We start from the raw sequence: 25,294 nt of genomic DNA on the forward strand, positions 1-25,294 counted from the left end.
TTGGTATTTTGGCTTTTCAGGAACTGTTACACCTTGAAAATCACCTCATCAGCATTCTGTAAATGCCAGCCACACAAAGGTTTCTTTATCTGAAGAAAGAGGAAGACTCACAGAGTTCCATGTCAGGAAATTATAAGGAATGAGTCAAAATTTGACAGCCCAAAGCAGCAGCATGTTTCACAGCCTCCTGGAGAGTTACAATGTTCTATCTTAGTATCTCCTGTGACAGTTTGCCCTTTATGAGCATGATAAGTTAACACAACACAGTGGCAGTCCCTAAAAACATTGAGGATTGCCTTGCGCAATGATGACTGGAACTTCACCTTTTTCAGTGGCGGTGAATTAACATGTTTCCACTGTATGCTGTACTCCTTTTCTCTTGGGTCATGGTGATTACACAGCTGCAGAAGATATCTGGATTGGCTGGACACAGTGGCAAGATTCCCACTGCTCCCTCTGTTCAGCAATCTTTTTGAATGGGTGTGAGCAGTCATGAAACTCAGTAGGCAGCAACTTTTGACATGTTCCAAATGTTATGGAAGACTTTGGAAACTAATCCATGACTGATTATCATTTCTTTCACTATCATTTCGATTGTGATGTACCATTTGTCAAATGCTATGTCGACCACACAGATTGTCTGCCACTTGTAATCTTACTCTCCCCATCACCTGTTGATTTTCACTCATTTTATAGTAGATTCTTTTAATAAGCTTCAAGAGGAGTAATATTTATAAACAGAAAAATTTTTTTACTTACCTTCTTTTCTCACTGTTGGCTCCAGTTCGTCACTTCTAGGGGTTGATCTTGAGGCTGAAATTTTTGACTTTATAGATTTTCATGGTTCCAAATGTTATGATAACTACTGAAGAAGTGCCTGTTTTTATATTGATTTTTATTTTTTCACAATTTTCTCTCTTGTACTGTCTTTACAATTTCCACTTCATTATCAAAAATTACATTGTTATTGCCAAATGCAAAAACACATCTGATCACATCAGAGGCATGCCCACTACTAATCCATTCTGTGCTACTAACAGTACTCCCAAGAGTTTACAAATTTTGTTGACAAATGAATTTCTATTATTATTTTATAAATGAATCCAGAAATAAATTCAATAATTAGTATCAGATTGTGAAATTAATAATAGGAATTTTCAGTATGCCAGATATTTCGTAATTTCAAATGTTTCTAAAATAAAACTAATTTTAACTGTACATACAGAGTTAGTACATATTGATTGTAACAAAGAAAATAAACTGATTTATGTTTATACATTTTAGCCTGAAACATAACACATTGTACGCAAAATCACGTGAAATTCTTTTAGTTAAGCATCTGAGATAATATTAATCTGTTTGAAAGGTAGAAAGTCTTTTTGGTATCGATAACTTCTGTTGAATGAAGGTAATGTTAGAGGAGGTTGTCCCTTCACATTTCATCATTCAGGTTTGTTTGAACACACTAAGTGTCTGTGTCAGCTAACCATTGTGTCATATGATAGTGCACCACTTTGTTTTTGGGTCTCTAGTTGTGTCCTGTGGTACTTGGGTACAAGGAATCAATGTGTACCAGGGCTGCAGACATATTCCCGCAAACTAAGCAAAAAAAAGTAACTTCATTTTTTAGATAATAATTACAACTTTATGACCATCCATCACATTTTGCAAAAACACATTTTCGTATTTACCTTACATTGTTTCTAGCAATTATTCCTTGGTAAATTGTAATTATGAAACTTACTTTATAATGCTATCATACAGTTTTTGTGAGATTAGTCTCTACTTTCATCATAGACAAATATGTATTTATAATTTAGAATTTTGTATAAGTAAAACATGAAAATTTGAGTCCCACAGAACTGTTATTCTGAGCTCCACAAAATAATGCATATTATCAACTCTATATCGTGAAAAAAAAAAAAAAAAAAAAAAAAAAATAGCTAAGACTGACAGAACCACACTCATATGTGAAATGTGCAATACCTCATGTCTCCACGACTATAAAGATCCAGTGTTGCAACTACCTAAACTGAGCTATCCGCTAGCCTTTATAGCTTCGATAGACTGCATCTAGACATATAATATTGTTTTTGGTTTTCCTACTTACAATAAAGCCTACACTTGAATATCCTCCCTGATCTGTTCTGTAATAAAAGAAATGATCTGGTTATAACTCTAATTAAGTTCCTAAAATATATTTGGATCTTAAAAGATGGCAGTTTATTGTTTGTAAATAAAATGTAGTGCAATTAATTGGGTTTCTCAGGTTCATGTTGTTGTCGCTGTGAGTATTGAAACACATTTGTTATTATAGGAGATTCAGGCCTGAAACAAGTTACAAAGCAATATGCTGAGTCTATTTCTGAAAAGCATCACCAAATTTAAATACATGGTTTACCTGTAGCAAAGCACTTAAGAGTAAGGAAACTAGGATAATTGTAAATTTGGTGATAAAATCTAATGTTTAATAAATGTAGAAACGGTCTGTAGTAGGCAGTGACATGATTTTTATTTAATCGTGTGATTAGCTAATTTCAACTACTTGTCATTGTCAAGGACTTCTAATACGACAAGTAGTCAAAATTAGCTAACCACATGGTTAAGTAAAATCATGTTACAGCCTACTACGGATCATGTTTACGTTTATTAACCATCTGGAGGCTGTGGATCCCCACAAAGACAAAATTTTAGTCTAATGTGTTATATAGTCATTAACTGTAAACTACTGAATAATAATGCAATGAAAAGCAGTATAATTATGTCAGTACTGTGTCATGTATTAATGTTGTGTTGACCACTTTGACAACAGCCATATTTTTGAGATCTCATCTGCCAAAATATAACTGTTCTCAACTGCTGTAACACCCCTAGCTTTATGACTTCAGTCTTTTTCCCACTAAAACCATAAGTTGAAATGTCCCACAAAACAGTCTCATATTCACACAATACAGTACAGTTCCTCTTCCTTTCTTTACCCTGACAAACAACAAAATTCATTACTGTTCTTTGCCTGCCAAAGTAATTTACACATCATTTTTAATTCTACAACCATATGGACTACTAACATTTTTTCTTTACCGATCATTCTTTTCTTTAAATGAAATTTTCCATATCTAATCATGTGCTCCTTGCATTTGGTATCATAGCAGTGACTGCAATGACCATTTCTCTCAACTTATTTATCAATAGGAAATACTGCCTCCACATCATAAGACTTAAAATACTGGTCTAATTACCTGACTGCACCTCAGCAACTAACACATCACTGAAAACATTTCTAAACTCATCAGAAAGTGTGTTGTTCAGCCAAAATTTAAAAAAGTATCATAATGCTTTTACTTCAATTTTTTACAAGTTTAACATGAACCAGAACAGCTAGAAATAAGTTAAATTCATTTTACTCACTCCCAACTTATTGTACATCAGGTACTTGTTTGAAGATACATCACATAGCAGTGTCAATTTTATGTTTAAGAAATCTGATCAGAATTTCTGTCTTTAAAATGTTTTCATCTCCTTGTACACACTCTCTCACTCGTCTTCTGGCATTTTTTAGATTGTGAATGTCTTTATTTCTATTATCTGCTTCCATTTGATGTATTTCACACAGATTCTGAGAACTAATATGACAGTCTTTGCCTCTTTCTGTTGAATTTCCTTTCACAGTGTAATATCATTATTTGTCGAATCTAAAAGACTGCCAGATATGTTACTTACATCTTGCATGTGTATGTATGAGCTTGTGTGTTGTGTGTGTGTTTTTCATTTCCCAGAAGATAATATATTAAACCTAGTAAATTCTCCCTTTTTTCATTTAAGGATGGGAGGATAACAGTTATTTTTCTTCCATGGTGTAGTTTTTCTGAGCAACCATTTGAATAAAATAACTTTCAAAATCAATGTCATATTTTTCACCAAGCACTGAATTTCTTGAGATCAGTATTTTCCATTGTATAACACTATAGACTATTTCTTTTACTACAAATGCTGTACTCTTTTTTTATGGGTATGAAGTACTGATAATTGAAACTATGTAAGAAACATGACGGTACAGAAATGTCTCCATGTTTGAAGATTTTTTTTGAGAACTATAAGACCTCATGCAGTACTAACATTTGTTTATTTTGTTCCGTATATTTTTTGTTCACTCAAGATACTGTCATATCCTGTTTACCTTGTGATATGTTTTAATTAGACTTCTAGTATTTATTCATGTTTGTCTGAAGACTGTTTTTTATATACTGCATATGTCAGCTCCTTATTTTTATATCTCTGGTTAAAGTATCACACAGCTTTTGTTTTGATTTCCACATCTTTATGTCAGCTCATTATTTTTATTTTTCTGGTTAAACTATCACACAGCTTTTGTTTTGATTTCCACATCTTAACACTGAGCTATTTTTACTGGTGTTCTTTCAGTTACACATCCAGATCATATACAAGGTGACTCACCTAAAACTTGCACCACAAATACTGCGGAGACAGAAACTGCTATTAATGTGCAATTTTCACAGGATGGATTGGTAGTCGGTGACTAGTATTGGTAGCCAACACATAGATTGTAATAATACTTAGAAAGTGTATTTTTGTGCAAACATATACTTTTTAAATGGAACCATGCCTGTTCACATTAACAAATAAAAGTAGGGTAAATTAGAATGTCAGTGGTGTTTATTGCAGGAATCTAGTGCGAGTCATTTATGAGATATAGTACTGTGCAGATTTCCTCACCCGCTCTTGTTTGTGCCACTGAACCCGGGCAGTTGCTAGGTACAAAGTTGTTATGTTTGCTTATGGTGTGCTTGTGTGTTTCTTGAGTGCACTGCAAGTTGCTAGTCAGTTAGTGCTTGACAGCCCAAACAGTAGGTAATTAGTGGACGATGGGATTTACCAATGCAGAAAAAGACAACATTCCCATTGGTAAATGGAGAGTGTAGGAAAAATACAGTTCGTTCTTGTTCGGTATAGGTGGCAAGATATCTCAGTAGATGTCAACAGTGTCGGCAATTATTTATCAACCTCTTCACCTGGTTATGTGAAAGTGGTAGTGTAACACCTAGCCAATGTAATAGAAGAAAAAACCTTGATGACAGAAGAAGAGGAAATTAATGTTCTTACTGATGCTGCATTTGAACCACATGTTAGCTCACACACAACCACATGAGGAAGTGGCATGAATGAGACAAGTGTCCTACACATTCTCCATTGATGTATGTTCCATCCATATCATATCTCTCTCCATCAGGACTACATGGAAACCATTATGAGAATAGTGCTAACTTATGCGCATGGGCATTATGAGAAGATACTCCAGATGTATCTTGTTTAGTGATAAAGACACGTTTACCAATCAGGTAAATCACCAAAATGTGCACTATTGATCTGTTGACAATCCCCACTGGCTTCATCAGGTGGAGTGCAGACATGTAGTGTGAGATAGTGAACCACCAGTTCATAGGAGTTGAATGTGCACAAGTATCACAGCTTCTTAACAGGCCATCTTCCACTGATAGTAGAAGACATTCCTCTGCAGACTAGGGGGAATTTGTAGCACCAACGTGATGGGTGTCCAGTCTATAGTGCATAAAGTACTACATCATGTATTCATGAATTATTTCCAAATCATTGGATTGGATGCAGAGGACTTGTACATTGGCCAGCCCATTCCCCAGATATGTCACCTGTAGACTTTTTTTTTGTTGGGATAGCTGAAAGATGCTGTCTACAAGGGGCATAGCAACTACACCCAATGATATGCAATGATATATTACTGCAGCCTGGTAGTACATTCCCACTGAAATGCTAGCATGGGTGCAGCAGTCATTCAATACCAGACTGAAAGTGTATTGCAACTGTCAGTGATCAATCTGAGTACAACCTGTGATGGTCAGCTGTTTCATTACTGAATCCACATAACTAGTGCATGCACTTGTGTTGCTCTTTAGTGTGTGCTACAACAGGTAGTGTACAAGTGTAGATGTGAGAACTTTACAAAATATGATATCTCATAAATGACTCGTAGTGGACTCCTGTAACAAACACTATTGACATTCTAATTTACAATACCTTCAGCTTGTTAATGTGAATAGGCATTGTTCCATTTAAAAGGTGTATGTTTGAACAAAAATTACACTTTGTAAATATTACTGCAATCTGTTGATTGGCTCACAATATTACCCCCTGACAACCAATTCATTCCGTAAATATCACACACCAATAGCACTTTCCATTTCCACAACATTTGCGGTGCAAGTTTTAAGTGATTCATCCTGTGTATTTTCTACTAAATCATCCACCCAGCTTTGCAAGATAGCTTGAGGAATTTCACATACAATTTACAATACCTTCAGCTTGTTAATGTGAATAGGCATTGTTCCATTTAAAAGGTGTATGTTTGAACAAAAATTACACTTTGTAAATATTACTGCAATCTGTTGATTGGCTCACAATATTACCCCCTGACAACCAATTCATTCCGTAAATATCACACACCAATAGCACTTTCCATTTCCACAACATTTGCGGTGCAAGTTTTAAGTGATTCATCCTGTGTATTTTCTACTAAATCATCCACCCAGCTTTGCAAGATAGCTTGAGGAATTTCACATCTGTTGTTACTGAAGCAATTTTCTATTCTTACCATCCAAAAATTCTGACATTTCTCTTATTACCTTCTTTTTATACATTGTGGACCTCTTCATAATCATCTCTTTATCTGTTTCATCCATTTTCACAATCAATTCTTGTAGTTTAAACAGTGCTTTAAAGTATTTACTTGATATTCTAACTGAGACATTTGCTATATCCTGCTTCTTGCAAAGCCAACTGTAGAAGCTCTCTATATGGCATGTATTCGGCCCTCGTTGTACACATTTTCCTAATTTGTCCTGAAAATTCTTCCCTAGACTCTGCGTACTCTGTCATCATTCCCTGCAACTTTTGCTGATAAATTTATGTTTTTATTTAATGTTCTATTTATCTATTTCACTTAATCAGTCATCTGCACATCACTGTCTTTCATACTGCCTATTATCATGACCCAATCATGTGTTCAAAATAAAAAAATCTGCTGTATTTACAAAATCTGCTTATCATTATTTTTTAATTTCTAATACACTTCATTCTTTCATTTCAGTTATTGGGCCATATTTTTCTTATAGCATGCATATGAAGACAAAGCCTTTTCCATAACATAACCTCCAACTTGTATGTTTCTCTATAATTATGGTTATACATAATGGCAGTATTTTTACATATGTAACGTTTTTACATCTGCAAAGAAAGTATTGTAACAGGCTGATAAACATTTGTCTCTTACAGTTTCCTTTTTTAATATTCAAAGCACAATTCCTCGTCATTTTGTACAGCATTAACTTTTTTCCTCATGTGCTTTGTTGGCAGAAATAACTCAAGCATTTGTTAAACACAAATTTTCTTACAGTTATAGTATTACACAAATGAACTTAATTTTACATTCCTGCATCTATGTTTTTCAGAAAGATGGCAAAAATTTAATAGACAACCATATAAGGAAAGAAATGATATTCTTTTTAACTGAGGTTACTCAGAAGTCCGTATTACTAACATACTGAACTCACTTAACAGTATTTACATTTTTTGAAAAGACACAGTTATAGCAGCACTGCAAGTTAGTGACTTAGTGAGCTCAGCAATTTTTATGAAGCTCATGACTTATAATTTTTTGAGACATATATCTTTTGCAGACACCCCAATATTTACTGTCACCTCATCCAAATATTTACTGTCTTGCCCGTCAGTTCACCGGCGCATAGGGTGTGGATCAAGCTGCTGTAGGTGCCGAAGCACTAGGCCACCAATGCGGACTACTCGGAAGTATTTTGGTGCGCAATATATTTGTCGCTGTAGTAAGTGGTTGTAATCTGTCTTGTACCCTTCCTGGCCTCTGTCTTCTTGGAAACCAGTGTTGCCTTCTAGTAGAAGCAGCTACCTTGATGTGTTTTCCAAAGTCCTTAGCAAGAACTTGCCTGACAGCATGAAAAATTTCTATGCTTACTGTATCAGTAATGGTAGAACTCAATTTTATGGGTGCATGGAAAATTATGATCTGAATAACTCGCTTCAAACATTAATCTTGAATCTGGATAGGGAAGTACCTGAATATGTGTCAGATGTAGCACTGCATTTAATTTAATTTTCTAGAACACTTACCTCTTTGATGTCTTTTTTCCCATCCAAACAAATGTTGTAATAGTAGTTTATAACAACAAGTGTAGTGAGTTGAAATATTTTATATGTCTACAACTGCCATGTGAAAATAGTCGTATAATGCTGATTACACAGAACTGTATTCAGAAAGTGACTAGGTTGCTCTTACTGAACCAAAGGACTGTATTTGCAGCCCATTATATAATTCAGCAGATCATTATGTGTACCATTAGAAACAGGAAATTACAAGCGCCCTGGAACCAGTTTCACATTCGTTATCAGTTCTGCTTGGATTAACTTAAACCATATGCCAATAAGACCATAAAAATGATAGAAGTAATCACTGAAGAAAACAGCAGCCCTTCTACTTATGTATTTTGTCAGTGTTTGAACCTAGCATGATGGGTGTACAAAGAAATGTAGAAGAGACCTAAATTCTATTGCTTCAGTGTTTCATTTACATAGGAAACAATCACAAAGTAAACAGCATAAATATTTAGCAACATATTAGCAAATAAATATTTACAGTGGCTGAAATCCAAAATAGATTGCTTCTCATCACACAGAGGAAACACTGAGTTACAGACAGGCACAACAAAAAGACTGCTATACATTTTAGCTTATGGTCAAAAATCCTTCTTGTAAAGTAGAAGACACACACAAGCACAACTCACGCACACACGACCACTGTCTCTGGGTACTGCGGCTGGAGACAGTGGTCATGTGTGTGTGAGTTGTAATTTTGTGAATGTGTGTGTGCTTTCTACATCAGAAGAAGGCATTTTGGCTGAAAACTTAAATGTATAGCAGTCTCCTTGTGCCTGTCTGTGGCCCTTTGTCTCCATTGTATGATGAGTAGCAGTCTATCCCTTTCATAATATTGTTATTTCATCCTGGACTTTCAAGTTATGTCAACCCCATAAAGGCAGTTGATACCCGGAAGCCACAGTGTTATCACAATTATTTTAAAACATCAACAATATGGAAAGGAGGAAAGGATAGACTGCTGTTCACCACACAGAGGAGGTGCTGAATCAGAGACAAGTAAGATGAAAAAGAATAATACTAGAAATATTGTTATCCCCTGGACAGAGTCCTCATTCAGAAGTAGAATTTTCACACAGCACTGGGAGTGTGTGTGTGTGTTTGGTGGAGCAGTGGGTGGGGGGGGGGGGGGGGGGGGGAGTGCGGGGGGGGGGGGGGGGTTGCATTGCATTAAGAGGAGCGAAATAGAGAAGAGGAAGGGAATTGAAGGCGCATTGGCAGCATATAAAAGGCATGTTAGTGGGGTTACGGGAATGAAGGGTATGTTGTAGGGAAATTTTCTGCCTGTACAGTTCAGAAATTCTGGTGTTGGTAGAAAGAATCCAGATGGCAAAGGGTGTGAAACAGTCATTAAAGTGATGCACATCGTTTTGGCAAGTTTGTTCTGCAACTGGGTGGTCCAGGTGTCTCTTGGCCACAGATTGGCGGTGGCCATTCATACAAACACCTTGTTGGTTATCTTACCCATGTAAAATGTGGCACAGTGATTGCAGATAAGTTTGGAGGTAACATGGCTGCTTTCACAGGGGCCCTGCCTTTGATAGTGTAGGGGATGCCAGTGACAGGACAGGAGTAGGGAGGTTGAATGAGCAATCTGTCATAAAGTGCCGAGGAATCAGGAAATCTGACTGCTCTTATTTTCTCGGGATAGGTCAGATCCCATCAGCATTCACTAAATTCCTGATGATTTGTATTTCTTGGGTGATGAAGGAGCACTTTTTGGATTCAGACGGAGGCTTTCAGTCTGAACATACTTCAATATGATTGTCAGGTGCCTGAGATGTTCTTCAAATGTCTTTGAATAAAATGACAGTGTCATACAGATATCAAAGACATGTTGTCCATTTAAGGTGTCAAAGTAGGTTGTCCATCACACTTTTGTTGGTGGCTGGAACGTGACACAATCCAAATGGCATAACTTCAAACTCATAGAGGCTGTCAAGATTTATGAAGGCAGTCTTTTCGCGGTCAGTCTCATCAACCTTGTTTTGCCAGTAGCCAGTGTGCAGGAGAAATACGTTGCTCCTTTGAAGGAGTCATCAGTGTTCAGCAGTGAATAGACATCTTTCTTCATGTCTTGTTCAGTCATTGGTATTTGATGAGGAAACAAATATGCCACCCTTCACAAGGGCTACAGTAGAGAACCAAGGACCCTCTGAACATACAATCATGTAATCTTGCAGCATCTTCTCCATTTCCTTATGGATTATCTGTCGTTCATCTGGTGACACTCCAAATGAGCACTGGTAAATTGGTGGACGATTCTCAGTGTTGGTTCAGTGTTTTACCATGGGCCACTTTGTCTATCTTTTTTCCACTCTGGTTTTGAAGGCATAAGTTGTGGTTGCTCATGAAAACTAGTGATCCAGAGTTCTCATTGACCACCTACAATCCATATGATTGTCACTGGCATGTGGATTTCCTTTGTGAACCTAAGTAACTTTTGGCAAATGACAGAAGGTTCACAGTTTTACTGAGCATCTTGACTGAAGACTGAAAATAATCTTATTGATGATGGAAAGATAATTACATCTTCAGTGGCAAACAACTGCTCAGAACAATTTTTGTTATGTGTGCCCTGATACTCCACCACCTAAGAATAATATTATGGCTACATTTTGTTAAAATGACAAATCCAAAGGGCTGTTTTCTGTTGTTGATAGCTATTCTTGCAGTACCTGTTCCTGGCAGTTGGACATGTTTCAGAATTGCAGCTTTCAGCACAGTCACGTTCGTATCACTGAACATAGTCTTCTTTAACTGATGATTGTAAGCATTAGAGAAAAAGAAGCTACTGAGCTGAATAGTGCCCAGGCAGGTGGCCTGTCAATGATGATTTCAGTGAGATTTCTTGACACCTTGATGACTGTTGTGACTGTTGTCCATGGAGGATTTGTGCCTGTGGCAGCCACTCCTCCACAGATGGTCACTTTGTTCAGTTTTCCTGACCATGTTGGCTATGCAAAGGGCTGGTACCTCTGTACAGCAACTGGAAATAATTGTAGCGAGTGGGGGAGTGAACTCAAACAGGGTACAACAATGGGCTTGATCCCACAGGTTGACTGGCATGAATAGAACTGTTGTGATGGTTGATGTCTGGTAGTGTAGTACTACTACTACTATTATGTGATCAGGCCCAGTGGACCGCACGCATCTACAAGTTTTCTCCTCCACTGTATTCTGTCCAATGCTGCTATCCACCATCCGTTCACATCTATTGACACTTGGTTTAAATATTCATGGAGTCCATCCCTCCAACGCTTCTTGGGTCTCCCTGGCGGTCTCTTTCCTGTAGGTGTGAAATCCAGGAGCTTCCGAGGCCATCTGTGATCCTCCATCCGGGCCACGTGGCCGGCCCACTGCATTCGTTTGGCTTTGACAGTTCCTGCTATGTTGGGCAGCTGGTATAGTTCCTCAAGCTCTTGGTTGTATCTGATCCTCCATTCCCCTGCATCTGCAACCAGAACCGGACCGAAGGTCTTCCGAAGCACTTTTCTCTCAAAAAAAAGGTGCTTATGGAAGTCCTGTTTCTGGATACTCCATGTCTCACAGCCATATAGAACAACAGGCTGGATCAGGATTTTGTACAGTCGAATCTTGAACTGTCTGGAGAGATATTTGGACTGAAGCAGTTGTGATAGGCTGTGGTAAGATCAGTTTCCTGCTTGTATTCTGGCATTGATCTCTGCTTCACATGACGAGTTCTCAGTGAAAAGTGCCCCTAGGTAATTGAATTATTGCACTCTCTTGTAGGAATGGTCCCCAACCTGCAGTGATTGTAGATGATCAGCAGTCTGACAATGACCACACGTCATAATGAGGTACTCTGTCTTGGCTTCGTTTATGTTTAGCCCAAATTTGCTGGCAGCCTCCTTTAGGGCTTTGGTCATTTGCTCCAACTCCTCTTCCGACCTAGAGAGTAAACAGATGTCGGCTAAGCATGCCAGTCTCTTTCCCTCAATTTCAATCCCTTCGTTCTCTTGGAAGGTCTCGCGTACGGTCTTCTCGAGGGCAAAGTTGAAGAGGATAGGGGACAACCCATCTCCTTGCCTGCTCAGTAGTGTAGTGCTCATCAAAAACTCACCTTCTTTCTCTGAAGTAGCCTATAACGTCTTATTTGGTGGGACGTTGTACTTGGTTTGGGAGCTAATGGCATTTGCATTGGCCAGGTCGATTTTGCCGGTTGTGGTATAAATCTGAGTTTGCTAAGTCTATTTTTCATGGCATGTTCTATTAGTGGTGGATATTGGTGCTAAAACTCAATACACCTATTCTTCAACATTCTCTATTACTTCTTGATGTATGGATTCGATATTCATGGCTGCTACCTATTTTGGACTCAGTCCAACATTTCTGGCTGCCATGCACTACTGTATCCCTTCTCTTACTAACTGACTTCTGAGGCAGACAAACTCATTGTGGTCTTTCACAACTGCCTTAGGGCCCAAATTCGGCAGTTGGTTACACATATTTCACTCAACATTTTTCTTTTGCAATTCGTCGATTTGCTGGCACCACTTGATTATTCCTGTGTCATTCTGACACCCTTTACCAAAAGAACTTAGTATATATGTTCAGTGACACCTTTCATCAAATATGAGATTTTGTCAGTTTCTGTCATATTTGGACTCACTATGTTGCATAAGGCCAAAAAATTCAGTATATACAATTGTCATTTACCTATGACTCTGGGTTCTGTTCTTTAATCGCTTTTCTGCTAAGCAGATTTGCTGTTGATTGTTACAAAATTTCTTTTTCATTTCAGCCTAGGATTTATCTCAGCTACTGAGCTTCTCTTCATTGTCCTCTTTTGAACCACTGCTGGGCTGTGCCGTCCAAGTAAACGTACACATTTGCCAAAGACATCATGTCAGCCCACCCACTGTATTTTGTCACACAGACGAATCATTCCAGCTGTTTCGTTGCGTCCTGATCAGCATCTCCAGAAAACACCAATGGATGTCTGATGTGAAGCTGACTTACTAATGTTTTGTAATTCATCTGTCTGCTGAATATATGGATTTTAGGAATGATGTACTGCTTGTATTCAGATTCCTAATTATCTAAGTGATAGCTTAATTGGAATCATGGTGATGTGGATTTTTTGAAGTACCTGGCATTTCTACCAAACAGTGTCACACTGAAGGCACAGTCAAGCCAAAATCTGAAGGCAGCATTGTCAGTGAAATACAACACTTACAACTGGGAGCACATTTATTACTAATATGAATGTACAGCCAGAACAAAACTGACTTTCTGGATGGAGGGTGCACCTATTTATACAAACACTGAATATTCCAGAATGCTAGTATTTATACACACATAGAATATTCCAGAATATACAAACATTACAAACATAAGATATTTCAGGAACCTTCCAGGAATGATAAATACTAAATAACAAATAATTGCTGGTGACTGGGTTTGAATTAGTGACCAGTAGCACACCACCCAGCAGCACTAACCACTACACCACACTGCATGTGTACAGGTCATGGCAATGTGAATGACAATTTCCAGTGTCCCAAAATAGCTCATAATATCTGTTCACAAACTTATGGAAGTGAAAACATGCCTCATATGTTAACCCTAAGCAGACAGCACTGAGCCCAACATAATTGATTATGTTGAACTTATAATTCGAAAACTGTTCTCTTTGTTGGTAGTACAGGTGGGCATGACCTGATGACTAGACCATGCACTTTTAGTTTCTAAAAATATTAAATTAGGTACCTAAAATAGGTTCTATCACTTACAAAAATAGGTTTTAAAAATACGAAAATAGGTGACCAAAATCAGACATTTTATTGCTTGGAAAGATAAACAGATTGACAAAAATCCACATTATATTATTTCCCATGTTCATAATTACAGCCACAGTAAATAACTAACACTTACTCCAGGTTTTCCACTGGGAAACTGCATCTCTTGTCTGTTAATAGCATGTTACATGCTGAGAATGAGTGTTCCACATCAACAGATGTCACCGGAGCATATTTAAATGGTGGTGTTAGGCACAATGGGACTGCACATGCATATTCTGGTGATCTACCTGGTAAGACATCAGCCACTGTGCAGAGGGTGGTCAGTCCTGTTTTTTTTGTAACACTGTCTTTTAGTTTCTCACTAACTTTCATACCAATAGAACCTGGGACCAAGTTGATTTTTTCTGTCACCTCTTCTATAAATCACAGTTGCGTGTAGACTGGTTTCCCTGAACACCCTAGAGCTTTAATAATAGGGACCAAAATGCATAATGAGATTTTATGTATGCAGTGTCATTGGAAAACAGAAGATCTTTAGCTGAAGTAATGCTCACTGCCTCCTCCCACAATTTAAGAACAATGTTCTTAATGTCTTCCAAATGCTTGCTGTAATATTCCATGGCATCTAGCCACGTTCTCCAGCAAGTAAGTATGGGTTCTGGTGGAAGTGGTACGTTGGGAAGTCCCTCTCAAAATAACTGGATTATTGTAGATGCTTTAATAAAAACCTTTTTGATGATTGAAACTAGCTTATTTACATGTGGAAATTCGAGACGTATAGTCTCAGCTACGCGATTCATGGCATGGCAAGAAATGTGATATGGAGCAAGGGAGGGTAAAATACTTTCAATAATTTAACAGCAGCAATCATATATGTGGCTGCATCAGTGTAGATTACAAATAGCTTATTTTCATCTAGACTGTTGGGGAAAAGTAATTTGAGGGCTTTATTAACAAAGTGAGCAAATGTTTCATGGTTAGTCTCTTTTAGCTCCTTGCCGCAGATCAGAGTAGGTACTGAGCGAGTGTCAGGATCTAACTATCCAAAAATGAAATTAGCCACATATCAACCTTGTCTGTCAGTTGTCTCATCGACAGAGATCCACATGTATGAATCGCCTATATCTTCCCTTATCCTGCCCAATGTATTTTTGTATAAAGTATGTAAATAGTTTTTCTCAGTGTGGGTTCTGATGGGATGCTGTGGTGATAGTATTTCTCTAGAAAACTTTTTAACTGGCTATTTCAACTGCATTTAATGGTATGTTTGCTGCAACAGTGGCTCGACATAGGTCAAGATGAAATTTGTTTTTGTTTATTGCATTTGGTTTTATTACAAACATTTGTTTCTTGTTTGATTTATTTTTTAATTTGCCTGGTGTTTAATGTCTGCAACATACAGACTTAAATGTGACCTCTGTTCAGAACATACCTAGAAACAAAAAGAAATGAGAAATACATTATGGAAGATTATATGTACAAGATCTGATTAGCAAGATTAACCTACATTGAGGGTTTAGAAACAACATTTTTGCATTCGCATGTGTCTGATCCAAATTAACTCGGGAAAAACAGTGGCACATTGCTCTCTTTGTGGACATAGCAGATAAAAGGTTAACATTTTACTTACGCCTTTGTTGCACACATTGCAGTGAATAACTTTTCCGTCTATAGAGAAATCAGGAAATTCTTGTAACCACTGATGAATCGGAGATGATTTGGAGCTGGCCACTTTTGGCGAGCTTGACTTTCCACAAATACACTGTCACTGTGAAATATTTCACCACATCCAAGCAGCACACTGGCCGACTGAATGAAGACAGTGCAGGTGTTTTAAACAGGCTGTTCCGACAGGGCGGGAAGGCACCAGAGGCAGACCACAAGGCTCCTCCGTGCCCTGCTGGCCCATTTGACAGTTCACAGTGAGCAACAACACTCTGTGGAGCAGGGCAGCCTGGAACTGCCTGGCGTATGCTGTCGTCATCTGACCCATGATTGCCGGCCGGTGTGACCGTGTGGTTAAAGGCGCTTCAGTCTGGCACCGCGTGACCGCTATGGTCGCAGGTTTGAATCCTGCCTCGGGCATGGATGTGTGTGATGTCATTAGGTTAGTTAGGTTTAAGTAGTTCTAAGTTCTACGGGACTTATGACCACAGATGTTGAGTCTCATAGTGCTCAGAGCCTTTGAACCATTTGACTCATGATTGGCGTTCATGCATGCAAACAGCCCAGTTATCATTCAGTTATTGTTTTCTAAGTAGCCAGGAAGAACAGAAGAGTAGTTTTACTCATATAAAATTTCGTTCACTGGATTTTTAGAAATTAGACACAGTCAGGTTCTAACATGAAATTAAGTAGAATGAGATTTTCACTCTGCAGCGGAGTGTGCGCTGATATGAAACTTCCTGGCAGATTAAAACTGTGTGCCCGACCGAGACACGAACTCGGGACCTTTGCCTTTCGCGGGCAAGTGCTCTACCAACTGAGCTACCGAAGCAAGACTCACGCCCGGTACTCACAGCTTTACTTCTGCCAGTACCTCGTCTCCTACCTTCCAAACTTTACAGAAGCTCTCCTGTGAACCTTGCAGAACTAGCACTCCTGAAAGAAAGGATATTGCGGAGACATGGCTTAGCCACAGCCTGGGGGATGTTTCCAGAATGAGATTTTCACACTTTACAGAAGCTCTCCTGCAAACCTTGCAGAACTAGCACTCCTGAAAGAAAGGATATTGCGGAGACATGGCTTAGCCACAGCCTGGGGGATGTTTCCAGAATGAGATTTTCACTCTGCAGCGGAGTGTGTGCTGATATGAAACTTCCTGGCAGATTAAAACTGTGTGTCTCGGTCGGGCACACAGTTTTAATCTGCCAGGAAGTTTCATATCAGCGCACACTCCGCTGCAGAGTGAAAATCTCATTCTGGAAACATCCCCCAGGCTGTGGCTAAGCCATGTCTCCGCAATATCCTTTCTTTCAGGAGTGCTAGTTCTGCAAGGTTCGCAGGAGAGCTTCTGTAAAGTTTGGAAGGTAGGAGACGAGGTACTGGCAGAAGTAAAGCTGTGAGTACCGGGCATGAGTCGTGCTTCGGTAGCTCAGTTGGTAGAGCACTTGCCCGCGAAAGGCAAAGGTCCCGAGTTCGAGTCTCGGTCGGGCACACAGTTTTAATCTGCCAGGAAGTTTCATGAAATTAAGTATTTTTAGGATTTTTAAAAATGAGGTACAGTCGGGTTCTGCCATAAAATTAGGTATTTTAGGTACTATAAAATTACAGTTTTTGATAAAATATTTGTGTAATTCTTAGCTGGAAAGACAATGATAGAATGTTAGTCACGAAAAATTTTATTTAATTGGATTTTTAACATTTAGGTACAGTCAGGTACTAACCAGAAATTAGGTTTTTTTAGGTGCTATAAAACTAGCATTTTCAATCATAAATTGGCATAATTCATGTATGTACAACCTTTATTGCCTTTATTTAATGAGGAACAAAATAGGTTTTCACCTAAAATCCGAGGTCTACTGGTGACATTAGGTCTTCTGCAGAAACATGTGTAACAGTTCTGTAATATTTGGAATTCACTGGCAGATATCAGCTGAGATTCAGCTGCAAGTTATCAGACTGACCTCAGATTACACTGAATAACTGTAACTGTTCTAATGACAAAAACATTCTGTTAAACTTGGTTATGTTTGGAACTGATGGTGAAAATTCTGTATCTGGTTTACAAGGCATTCATAAGAAAATATATCACTTGCCTCTGGCCCTCCCTTATTTTCTGATGCCAAGCTATTTAATTTCAAAATTAAGGAGTTTCTTTTGTGAAACGTGCTGTTAAGATCTTAAACAACTCCCATTCATTGCTCAATACCACCTCTACAATCTGCCAGTCATTCAGTGTATGTTTCTTGTAAGGCTGAGATATACAGTTTATTCAACCAAACAATCTGTTTCATGTATGCCATCATGTGGGAGAAGGATAAGGAATGTGGAACAGGTCAAAATATACATTATCAAACAATGGAAAATCCAGGTTGGAATGTAACAATATTATGAAAAGGATAGTTGCTACTCCCCATATAGTGGAGATGCTGAGTTGCAGATAGGCACAACAAAAAGACTATCACAAAATAAGCTTTTGACCAACAAGGCCTAAAGACACACACACACACACACACACACACACACACACACACACACACACACACACACACACTGCTGGCAGTGCGGCTTCAGCTGCCAGATACTCCAAAATATACATTACCACAGATACGCAACTACAGCAAACTGTATATGAAGATTAACTTAATAATGAATACAATTAAAAACAGCCAATTTATGTCACTTGGCATAATCTACAATTCAACATACTCTCTGCCACAACTCTATTGAGTTCACAGATGATGTATACATCTTAGCCAATTATGTTTCGGAAAACTCTATCAGAGACATTGAGTAGTATTGTAAATCTGCTCAGTCACAACATGCTGGTAATAAATAAAAATGAAACAGTAGTGCTAAATTTTCATAATGCCAAGAGAAGTGATTAGGGATTCAAAATTTGGGTGTTGGACACTGATATTTAAAGTGTGGACAATACAAAATTTCTGAGGAGGCTGCCACAAGAACAACAATTGATGATGTACACACATTGATGGTACATTAAAAATATTAAGTACTATGTGCTGTTTAATGAAAGTTCTTGAAAAATGCTGTCATAAGGACTGTCTGATGACTGTGCACTATGTTTTGAAATATGGAATCATTTTCTAGGGCAGCTCATCATCCAACCTAAAACTCTTTAGAATGCAAAATTGAAAAGTGAGAATCACAGTAGGAATAGAAAAAGGTCATGTCAGACCTTGCAGACTTCTCCTTAAAAGAATGCAAATTCTCTTATAGATATTTACCTTCTCAAAAGTGTAGTGTGTATTAAGAAACATATGACAATATGTCCTAGTTTCTTCCACAAAAATGAAAACATTCATTTCCATAACACAAGACAGAAAACAAAGCATCATACACTACAAGCAAAAACACATCTTTGCAAAAAAGAAAAATACTGCACTGTGGTTGAATTATCTACAGTAAACTGCACTGATCATTTTCAAATTACAGTGTTCACTGACAAAACAGGACCACAAGTGAGGAGAGAAATGAATCACCCACTGAGTTAAAAAGTAGGAAGAGAGGACCACTTATAGAAGTAGGAAACATATACGAACTAATCAACATTGCATAGCGAGTAAAACAAATACTGGTAGCATGAGAAACATCTATAATAATCCTTATACATAAGAATAATGAGACAATGAACTGTGATAACTCCAGAGGTATTTCATTACTAAACATATCATGAGGTATTAAAAGAGATTAAACAAGAAATATAGAGGTCAGAGAATATCAGAATTACACATACAAGTACTTAAAAGAGAACTATAAAAATGTTACTAGCAACTGTTTTTTTAGTGTTGAAAAATACATAACCATCAGCATGTAAAATAAAATAACCTATTTCCCTCATTACAGTGAGCTGAATTGCTTTAAAAATAAATCGTTGTATTTGCACAAATATAATCCAACTTATAATTTATGTTCTGATGGTTGTTATGTGTATGGCTTCATGGTGTACTTCAGAATATCTTCGTAACAATATCCATTGTTTGAATGTCTTATTAAGTAACATATGATTGTAAAATAATTTCATGTCCTATTACCCATAACAAATCCACTGTCATTGTCTACGATGAGACACAAGGATGCTAATAAACTGAATTGTACTGAATCAGACTGGTTTTTCGTCTGGAAGAACTAAGCCCTACAATTCACCACATATTGAAAATGAGACAAGTTGGAGAACATGTTGAGAATATGGTAAAGAAGTATGGACAATGTCTATTGACTTCTCTGGAGGATATAGCAGCATTCAGTGGGAAAGTATGTACAGTATGCAGAAAGAAATGAAGATACCACCACAGCCAAGCAGTATTGCTGAAGCATGAACAAAGTGTACCAAGCTGGAAGCTATATTCAGCACATTGCTACAATATGAGAAACAGAGAAAAGCCAGCTCCAAGTAGAAGATATATATCACCTACACTTCTGAACCTACTAATAGAGAAGATTGTATGAGGCATAATCCAGAAAAAGAATGCCAAGAAGTACTTGTGAAAATAAACTATTAATGAATTGCTTATGCTTGTTGGTGAAGGCTGAAAATAAAGATGAGAAGGGAGAAATCGTAAAGGATTTCATATGTAATGCAATGAAGATTGAACTGAATCTTAGAGAAAGAAGACAGAATTGATGAAATTATCAAGGATGGCAAGTACTTTTCGAAACATTTAAATTTGGGTTAATAAAAATGCACAGAATAGACAAAGTGAAATGTATGGGAGCATGGTTTAGTGTGGAAAACAATATTATGGAAGACATCAAGGAGCAGATCATAGGTGAGTCACGAAGCTATTATAGTCTGAAGAATACACACACATAAAGATGCATTTCAACAAAGGTAAAATTAAGAACCTATAGTGCTGTTATGTGTCCAATAACACTGAATGCATCAGAGGGTCACAACACAACCAGAAAATAGAGACAAATTGAGAATAATTGAGAGCAAAATTAAGAGAAAGATACAGGAGCCCACTAATTTGTAATAAAGCTAGCAAGAGGTATACAGGCTGGGGCAACAACCAGATATTGTTGCAGGATGAGCCAAATGAGGTGGCTACAGGCACACAGCAAGAATAGGAGAGGGAGTAGGTTAAGAGTAGCACAGGTAATGAAAAGAAACATAGATGGCTGAAGACCTCTCAGATAAACAAGACTGTAGCAGTGAAAGATCTTAGGGAACTGGGAATGTACAGTGCAACATGGAAAGAAAAAAGCACATGACAGAATAAGGTAGGCTGCTACTGAGTTGTTGCATGATGTGCATGAACCTTGATCACTGTGTGTGTGTGTGTGTGTGTGACTATACAGGGTGATTCACAAAGATATGCAAATATTTTAATATGTTATTCTATAAGTAAAACTAACAAAAAAAGTCCACAAATGTTTAGTTATGGAGTTATGGCTAATAAAACATTTTGCCTGAAATTTAGCAACTTCGTTAATATGAAGCCATTGCAAAACTGTACGAAGTTAAAATAAAGCATGATTTCCATTCATTTTGTTTTTATTGGTCTGGTGCATCTAATAAAACATGTCCCAGATGCGTATCTGCAGTAGTTTTCCAGAACATCCAGAGAAGCAAAGAGATGAATGCCAAAATGGACATTTTCCCCAGAAATGGATTGGTCATGGAGCCACACGTCTGTGGCCACCCAGATCACCCGATTTTACACCAATGGATTTTTGTAACTGGGAATGGATGAAACACACAGTCTTTATAAAGTCAATACACGTGAGGCATTACTTGCTCGCATTATAAATGCAATAGATGAAATTAAGAACAACCCCTTGAAATGGAAAGGAGCAACAAAATTTGTTCATACCTGTGCAGCTAAATGCGTTGGACTCGGTGGAGGCATTTTTGAACATTCATTGTGAATGCATTGTGAAATTGTATGTACACTGTACAACTTCCTTAAAACTGAGCTTTGTCTTTTTCTGGTTTAACAAGAATTCATGTGTGCTATGGTATTAATAAAAGCAGGTTATCTGACACATTCATACAGTTTCAGTTTATGTTATTACCATCATTATTCCAAAATTAAGTTCTCTGCAACTTCTGTTGAAAACTTTGTGCATAATTCTCTGGAATTTAAAAAACAAATTGGGCCAAGTTGTTAATAAATTAAAAATTTTACAAAATTACTTCTTTGCTACTCTGGATGTTCTGGAAAATTATAGCAGATACATGTCTGGGACATGTTTTTTAGATTCACCAGATCAGTAACAACAAAATAAATGGAAATCATGCTTTACTTTAACCTTGTACAAGTTTGCAATGGCTTCATATTACCAAAGTATCTAAATTTCAGGTAAAATCTTATTAGCTGTAAATCCGTAACTAAACGTTTGTGGACCTATATTTATATGAACTTTTTTCTTTATTTTTGCTTCTAGAATAACACATTAAAATATTTGCATATCTTCATGAATCACCCTGTAAAGTGCATAATGCTCCAGTTTGTTATGCTGGCCACAGTTAAAGTCAAATTGACTTACTGATAAGGTGAATAATGAACGGAGTTCATCAGACTACAACTTCAAAGTCCCTGTTATGTCCACACATTTAGAGGAAATTGCTAAGATGTTTTTCATACTTTCAAGACTAACTTAAATGATAATAAGGCAGCCAAGAATAAATATTTATGCTTCAAAAAATGCTATGTACAGTTGATCACTGAATACCCTGCAAAGAATACATTGATACCTGAAGCGTCCTCACACTTACATCCCAGTATGCTTATTTTTTTATGTTATTTATGATAAATAATAAGTCACCTCATATTAGTTATAATAGTCATAACTAAGAAACAAAAGATAAAAATAAATCCTATATGGATTGTATACACAAAATGGAACTCTGTATTACGGTGCAAAAAATTGAAACAAATTGCTTAAAAATGTGTGACACAAAATTATTAACGCCCAAAAATTCTAAATATAAGTGAAAAGCATTTTTATTAGCCATTCTTTCTATACATTATCTCAATGATTGGATTTTGGATTGGCAAGAAATAATGTGTGTATAAAAACCTCCGTTAGTGCATTATATGACAACATTTTTATGTTTGTCATTGTACACCTACTCAGAATTCTCAATATAGTATGCTGTATTAGTAAAACAGTAGTGACTTTTGTGCTGATCATACAAAGTGCTAATTTGTGTATATTTTCTTAGCTTAAATAGCATATGTATTGTATTGCATTTTTTTCTATCCAGTAAACCTCATGTATACAATACAAGCACAATAGATACTGGACAAGTCAGTATTTATACATACACTGAATTCAGGTGGTTAATTACAGTTGAATATCTGGTATACATACATATGTGATACAAGTAAACTGAACGTGAAAGTCCAGGGTAGAATAATGATAATATCATGAAAAGGATAGGTTGCTGCTCACAATATTGTGGAGGTGTTGAGTTGCAGAGAGGCATATTGAACAGACTGTTAAACATTTAAGCCTCCAGATAAAAGAGTCATTCTTCATAAACAGGAAACATACACAGTCATACAAGCACAACCCACACACACCGCCACTGTCTCTGGCTACTGTGGCATGACTGTGCACTATGGCTGTATCTGGCTGCTCAGTTCAGATGTAGTTGCAGTCCATATTCAGATCACAGTGGCCAAAGACAGTGGAAATGTGTGTGTGTGTGAGTTATGCTTGTGTGAATGTGTGTGTGTTTTCTATTTTCAAAGGAAGACTTTTTTGTCCTCAGAAAGCTTAAATGTTTAGCAATTTTTTCATTGAGCCTGTCTGCAACTCAGTGCCTCCTCTATGTGGTGAATATGAAGTTATCCTTTTCCTAATAAGTCAAACAGAATATTTTTTATAAAAAAATAGTAGTTTTTGGCAGGTGGTTTTATAAGTTTACCAGCTTTAAATGAGTAATTATAACAGAATCATTCATACATACACTTCAGTACTGATTATCTTATTTTTTCATGTACAATTGTCTCAAAGATAACTACAATTGAATTACTAATAGTGATTATGTTATTGACTCAAGAGTTTTTGGGGGATCCCATCCAGACTAGAGAAGCAGTGCATAAGTAAACATCCTTTCAAGACTGCTTTGAATTTAATGTGACCATTTACTAATTTAATTTCTTTCTCTTATCTCCGTCACAGTACATTTCTTCTCAGCCTTTCACATTCTGTGGTTAATCACCATTGCACCTTCTTTGTACCTCATCAGATTTTCATCCATAATTGACTTCTATATGTTTATTTTCTGCTGTTTGCTCTTTGCTTATGAAGACATTCTACAAGCTCAAGATATGCAAAAATTTTGTTTACATCAGAGGACGTACTGACATTTTGGAACCCCTGACATTTTCTTTATGTCACTAAATACACTTTTTGCTTACCCTTCATTTGGTTAGTATCTAATTAAGAAGTTAGACAAAATTAATAATTTTTATTTTTATTGCAGAGCAAGACCGAGAAATACGACCAAAAGCCACTGCTGCTTACCTTCATGCCTTGAGAAATCATCGACCTTCATATAAAATTCGTAATTTTGTGGCAGAATCTGAAACTAGAAGCTCACATGGTAGATACGACCCAGGCTACCTCTGGACAGGGCTTGGAAGGAAACGTTAAATTTCAAGGAGTTACTGATTCTAGCATATGACATCAGTATCAGAAATCCTAAGCAGTGCCAAACTATTATTACATAATTAATCAGCACAATTTCTAATCAATGTAAAGTATTAATATAACTTTCAAGTAAATATCTGAAAAAAATAAAAATCACCTTAAAGGTTAACACTGTTCTTACATCTTTTCACAGTGATAAGTGAATCATTCATTTGATGACACTTAAATTCTGTTACTAAAAATGGGGTGTTTCATAGGAATGAACAAGTAAAGCAGTTGTACAAATAAACTATGTGCTATGGTGTCCCAGGGCACCAGCCGCAGCTCTCATGACAGTTACAATGCGTGGATGAAAGTAGGTGATGCTTGCACACTCTGTAGCAACCAGACTGCAATCCAGACTGCCAGGAGGTGAACTAAGAACTATGTACCACTGGGTACCTCTCCAGTCATCAGCAAGAGGTCATTGGCCACACCACAAAACTATGCCCCAATCCAGTCTCAAGTGACTAGTGGGCAGCATGTCTCTTCCTAAAGAGTGAGGAAACCACTGGTAGATATTACAAACAGCTTTGTTATTAGCTTGCAAAAACAATAAGGATAACAAGAAATTAATTACACCTTTTCAATGGTTCTAACTAAATACAGTTCAAAGGTATAGGTTCCAACAACCTCCAGGAGCTGCAAAATTACAGTAGCTGCACTCGAAGAAGCCGAACTTCTAAGTGTGATACAGCCTTCACCAGAGCTTAAGTGTTGGACCGCAAGTAGTTGGCACATGCCTCATCCAGCTCTTGCTGACAGGAAGTGTCCATAGTGGTCTGACTTAAATAGTCACTCTTCAGGAAGAGATGTGCTACCCTCTAGCCACTTGTGACTGGATTGAGGCATGGTTTTGTGGTGCAGCCAGTGACCTCTTGCTGATGCCTGATTAGGTACTGGGTTGTCGATAATTGTCCTGGCAGTCCATGTTTATAATTGATGTTCTGACACGGTTGCTACAG

At 37.3% G+C, this 25,294-nt stretch overlaps 1 protein-coding gene across 2 annotated transcripts in view; it reads left to right on the forward strand.

The window, feature by feature from the left end:
* Nucleotides 1-25,030, forward strand: part of LOC126176717 (uncharacterized) — a 188,196-nt gene extending 163,166 nt beyond the window's left edge. For both annotated transcript variants that reach the window (XM_049923884.1, XM_049923885.1), the window contains exon 4: nucleotides 24,124-25,030. In XM_049923884.1, the coding sequence (XP_049779841.1) occupies nucleotides 24,124-24,293 (170 nt within the window). In that variant the 3' untranslated portion in view covers nucleotides 24,294-25,030. The remainder of the gene's footprint in view (nucleotides 1-24,123) is intronic.
* Nucleotides 25,031-25,294: the final 264 nt, after the last annotated feature.

This window comes from Schistocerca cancellata, chromosome 3 (assembly GCF_023864275.1).
Source record: "Schistocerca cancellata isolate TAMUIC-IGC-003103 chromosome 3, iqSchCanc2.1, whole genome shotgun sequence".
In the NCBI taxonomy this organism is placed as follows: domain Eukaryota; kingdom Metazoa; phylum Arthropoda; class Insecta; order Orthoptera; family Acrididae; genus Schistocerca; species Schistocerca cancellata.